The sequence below is a fragment of the Fukomys damarensis genome, unplaced genomic scaffold, assembly GCF_012274545.1.
Source record: "Fukomys damarensis isolate Sample0158 unplaced genomic scaffold, DMR_v1.0_HiC HiC_scaffold_5, whole genome shotgun sequence".
Taxonomy (NCBI): Eukaryota; Metazoa; Chordata; class Mammalia; order Rodentia; family Bathyergidae; genus Fukomys; species Fukomys damarensis.
The window spans coordinates 61,266,129-61,272,128 of NW_022900917.1; the positions used below are offsets into that span (position 1 = coordinate 61,266,129).

General features: G+C 36.1%; 1 protein-coding gene across 1 annotated transcript in view; it reads right to left on the reverse strand.

Moving 5' to 3' along the window:
* Positions 1-6,000, reverse strand: part of Ube2v2 (ubiquitin conjugating enzyme E2 V2) — a 31,507-nt gene that overhangs the window by 4,033 nt on the left and 21,474 nt on the right. Inside the window, exon 3 of the mRNA XM_010630320.1 lies at positions 4,871-4,996. Coding sequence (XP_010628622.1) covers positions 4,871-4,996 — 126 coding nt within the window. The remainder of the gene's footprint in view (positions 1-4,870; positions 4,997-6,000) is intronic.

The window sequence follows — 6,000 nt, forward strand, 5'->3', positions numbered from 1 at the left end:
CAATGAGCTGAGAGTAGTTTCTTGGCAACAGTCTCCAAGAAACTGAGGCCCTCAGTTCAAAGACCCACAAGGAACTATATCATACTAATAAAAACCACATGAGTGAGCTTGGGATAGAATCCTTCCTTAGCTGAGCATTCATCTGAGACTGCACCTCCGACTGACCTCTTGATTACAGCCTAGTGAGAGATCCTGAGCCATAGGAGCTGCACTCACATTCCTGACCCACAAAAACTGAGATAATAAATTTTTCTTTTAAATTGCTTTTAAGAAGCGAGCCAAGAGCCAGGTGAAGTGGTGCACATCTTTAATCACAGCATTCTGGGAGGCTGAGGCAGGAGGATGACAAGTTCAAGTCCAACTGAGCATGGACAACTTAGTGAAACCCTATTTCAACATTTAAAAATAAACAGGGCTGGGGACTTAGTTCAGTGGCACCACTCCTGCCTCGCAATTGCAAAGTCCTAAGTTCGATCCCCTCTACCAAAAAAAAAAAAAACTAAACAAAAGAAAAATAAAGAAGGGCTGGGGGATGTAGCTCAGTGCAAAGTCCCTGGGTTCAGTCCCAAGTAACACACACACACACACACACACAAGCACACGCACAGTGAGCAAAGTATCAGAACAGACTTTCTCCAAAGAAGACATAAATAACCAACACATAATAAACAGCCAAGAAGCATACAAGAAAATAAACATCATTAGCTAAAAACGAATTACAAATTAAACAAACTACCACTTCACACCCACCAAAAGAGCTATAATAAAACACTAGACTAGCTATAATAAAATAAGACAAGCTGGGTACAGCTGTGCACACCTGTAATCCCAGCACTATGGAAAACTGAGGCAGAATTGCCAAGTTCAAGTCTACCTGGGCAAGTCGGTAAGATCCTATCTCAAAAGAAAAAATACAAAGGGCTTCACATGTAGCTCAGTGATTAGGTATCCCTGGGGTTTTGAATTCCTAATACCGTAAAAACAAAACAAGCAAAAAAACAGACATGAATAAATGTTATAAGAATGGGGGGGGGATATGCAGCAGAGCCAGGGACAGCGCCTGCCTTGCAAGTGCAAGGTCCTAAATTCAATTCCTGGTACCAAGGGGTGGGGGGCAGCAGGGAGTGTAAGCCGGATATGGTGGTGACACATGCCTATTATCCCAGCATCAAGGGGCTGAGAGGCAGGAGGCTCACCAAGAGTTCAAGATCAGCCTGGGCTACATAGTGAATTCAAGGCCAATCTGGACTACTCAGTGAGAGTCTGTCTCAAAAAACAAATAAACAAAAGAAAACAAAACAAAAAAGAATGTGGAGAAGTTGGAATTTTCACACACTGCTGGAAGTGATATAAGATAGTTCAGCTGCTTTGGAAAACAGTGTGACAGTTGCTCAAAAATAGTTACCATTTGACCCAGCAATTTGGTGCCTAGGAACATACCCCAATAAAAGGAAAATAGATGCCCATACAAACATTTGTACATATTCACAGAAGCATTTTTTTTTAATTTTTATTGTGTTTTATCCCATTCCCCACAAGTCCCCTCCTCTCCCTATGTACAAAAACATTGGTTTCCATTTTTTCCTTCTATCTTTACTTTTTTTCTTGTCCCTTCCTTCATATCCTCCTCCTCCGTTGCTCAGCTTTCCATTTGAACACTTTCTTCCCATTTCCCAACATCCATTACACATTATTTCCCTTTTCAGTTTCTCACACCAGAGAAACAATGCAGTATGTAAACATGTGTATCTGATTTATTTCACTTAGGAGTGTGGTCTCAAGAGCCATCTATTATAGCTATAAATGTAGCACTGTTCAGGACAGCTAAAAGTGGAAAAATACATAAGGTGTAGGGGAAGTGGGAAGGGTAAAGGTAATAAGGGAAAAGAAAAAAAACATGAGAAAATGAAAAAATTGAAATAAAGTATTTATAAATAGGGAAGGGAAGAGGGGGTGAAGGAAGGGCAGGGATAAGGGGAAAAAATGAGAACCAAGACCTGTCATGTAAAGGCATAAGATCCCAATGATGAATGTAACTGTACTGTATACCTACAATGTACCAATAAACTCAATGAGGAAAAACAAAGTGGAAAAATACAAATACTCAGCAACTGATGATGAGTAGATAAATCAAATGTAATACATCTATAAAATGGAGTATTATTCAGCAATAATAAAAAAGAATAAAGTACTGACACATGCTACAAATGAATCTTGAAAATATTGTTAATCCACAAAAGAACACATATTATTTCAATCATATAAAATGTCCAGAATAGGTAAATGTGTAAACATAGCTAATTTGTGACTGTTTAGGATGAAGGTGTGGCAAGTAACAGGTATAGATTTTATGATCTATATTCTAAATATTCTAAAACTGGAATATAGTAATGAACCCACAATCCTTTAAATATTAAAAACATTCAATTGTACACTTTAAATGGGTGAATCATACAGTATGTGAATATCACAATAAAACCACTTAAATGTAGAGAAAATCATTTGAGTAATACTTAATAAAATAAGAAAACTATTATATTATGAAGTTAAAATGTATTTTTAAAACTTCCTCTAATGCTTTAACATAAAAGAATAATAACTCCCTTAACCTATTTTAAAGAGTCCATAAATGAACAATTTATAAAATCATTGTAGAGAACACCAGGCTACTTCCAAAGCAGAAACAAACACTTCCAGGTGTAAATGGCAGTTACATAAACATAAGTGATTGCAAACCTTGTGAAATACCAAGAGTTCAAAGGGGGTCAGGGAAGGGAGGGGAGCAAGAGAAATAAATATGATGCCAGTACAAAATCTTTATCTTATCAGTCTGCAATAAACAATAATCTCCAAATCTTGAGCTATCACAGCATAATGCACTCTAATGTATGCTTTATGATTCTAGTTAAATTAAACAAATATAAACCAAAATTACTAAAGCCAACACCCACCACTGATGCTTACGGACTACAATTTAGGTAAACTAATTTGCACAGTCTAACACAGATGATCCTGACAATCGCTGGCAAGCATAAGATTTAAAAAGTGATACAATACAGAAGCATACATGTGAGTTTATAGTGTGATCACAATGATGTAAACAACAAATCCAGATGGCACTACCTTTGCAGAAAGATGGAGAAACAGGAGAAAGCCACATTCTTAACCGTTATTTACAATGTACTCTGTATTAAAAGATATGTTATTAACAGCTGGGTACGACAGCACATGCCTGTAATCCTAGCACTTGGGAGACTGAGGCAGGAGGACCATGAGTTACTCAAGGCCAGCCTGAATTACACAGCAAGACCTCATCTCAAAAAAAAAAAAAAAAAAAAGTGTTACAAGACAATTGTTAAGATCTGACAAAGCTAGGTGGAAAATAAACAGGCTGGTTGTATCATTTTATAAAACTTGTCTCCATGTCAGAAATGTTTCTTTTAAAGATACACAAAAAATTTGATCCCAGGACCACCAAAACAGAGTGACAGGATGACAGACTACAACAGAGTAACACAAGGGAAGTAATTCAAATTAAGGAATTGAAAAACACTTCTGAGAAAGTAACATTTACATTAGTGGTATGGAATACAATGGTGGGATGACTGGTGGGGATAGGATGAACAGGAACACACAAGAAACCAAGGACACTGACATCTTACTTTCCTAAGACAGATGATGTTTATCTTAGGAAGATGATTCTAACATGTACTCTGCATTTGAGTGTACTCTCAACATGGCACAGAGACAGCCTGGGCTTCAAAGTCTTAACATGAACCTCACGATCTACTCATATTGGAAATTCAGCTATTTCTACTAACTTACCTGAGTCAGGTACACATAAATAAACCTTCTAGTTTACTTGCTTTAAAGAGACGACCATGCTGTGTTACTTTTCTCTTGGTGCCAAGACAAAATACCTGACACCCGAAGTAAAGGGGGAAAGGGTTTATTTAGCACACAGTTCATAAAGATTTCAGTCCATTGTTGGCTGGCTCCAAGACAGAGATGGCAAAAGGCATCTCAGAGGAGAAACATGGCACGCACAAGGTAGCAAAGGCAACAAGGAAAGGACCTTAACAACTGCCCCTTTTATACTACTGGAATTAGACCAGTGCCAGACCAATCAGTAGACTGATTTAGTAATCACATACCCTTAATCCTAGTGCCCCTGAGCCTAGCATTGCAACATAAGTCAATTCCAGCTTCACACTCTAAATCAAGCTTATGACCACATGAGGCTTTAGGGGGACATTCAGACATAAACCATAACACATGCTGTCATGACACACTTGTTCCTCAAACAAACAAGCCCTTCCTAATATTTATCCTTTTAATCTCACAAATGTACATTACTCCTAAAGAAAAGTAACATTTAAAGAGAAATAATGGATAGGGCCAGGGATTTAGCTCAGTGGCACCGCTGCCTGCCTTGCAAGCTCAAGGTTCCGAGTTCAATCCCCAGTATCAAAAAAAAAAAAGGAGAGAAATAATGGAGCAAGGCACGGTGGTACACACCTGTATCCCAGCATTCAAGAGGCTAAGGCAGGAGAATCCCCATGAGTTCAGGGCCAGCCTGAACTATAGAGTAAAACCTCATCCCAAATAACAAAAAAATAAAATGAGAGCAAGAAATAATGGTCATCTTTTCACCAAATAAGAATTCAAGAGAAATATGACTATTGATGCAATGACTAAAACCCTAAGAAAAGTATCACCTTCTTAGCCTCCTAGGAGGTACATTAAAGGTTTAAAGGATAGGCTAATTTATAGAGAACAACATAAAACAAACTTCAGACTTTCAGCTGAACAAAAGCTTTTAAAAACTTTCTCTGGACTATAATATATAACAATAAAATGACTAACTTACCATTCCACTGGAATTATTTATTCCATTCATATTAATTTTTGTTACAAATCTAACTGAAGGAGGAGCTTCTGGGTATTTAGGTCCACATTCTACTTTCAGGCTATATATTCTGTTTTCATAATTTGTCTGGAAGGGGGAAAAAAAGATAGGAATAATTACAATACCTAAAATAATAAAGAAAAATAAAATATGAAAGTACTTGCTATACCACTGCTTATGACTAAGAATTTACTTTTCTACATTCAGTTATTTGACTGATGTGATTAGGAAAAATGTAGCAAGAATACTTAAAAGTTGAGATTTTCTAAAATTAAAATAATTCTACAAATATCAATATGATCAGAACTTACATTTTGTCGTACAAATAATGCATATATTAAAAAGTAAAAATAAACCATTTAAATTTAGACTTTGCTAAAAAAAATTTACATTGCAAGCAGAGGAATTACTTGATTTGTGTCACCTATATATGAAGGTTCTCATTCTCCAGGACAGTCCTGTTTATTCCTATTGTCCCAGTATTCATTATTAATAGTGCCTCTCTTCATTCTCAAAAGAAGAATCTTGTTAGAAAGAAACTAAAGTCACTCTATTTATAAGGCAATTAATAACAAATCTTGCAGCTATAAAAATATAACTATTTCATGTCTCCTATTATACTTAGATTACTATCTCATTTATTTTGTAGCTTTCTAAATCCTATTATCTGAATTCAAAAGTAAAACAGCAAATTTTATATTTACATATCATTTAAAAATTTTTTCTTTTCTTATTTGTGGTACTGGGGACTGAACCCAGGGTCTTCACACTGAGCTATATCCCAGCCCATTTTATTTTTTAGTCAGCATTTCACTAAGACACTATGTTGCCCAGGTTCAAACTTGGGATCCTCCTGCCTCACTCAGCCTCCCAAAGTGCTGGGATTATACATATGTACAAGTGTACACACTAAGCCAAAACAAGTTTCTTTTTATTGTTGTTTTGTTTTTGTCACACTCCAACACAGTTTAACATGACCACCTTGTATAGCAGCCATTTTAAGGTTATGACTTAAAATTTCTAGGTTATTCGTACACAGGTTTTTCTTAATGCCTATACTTTTTTTTTTTTTTTTTTTTTTTTTTTTTTTT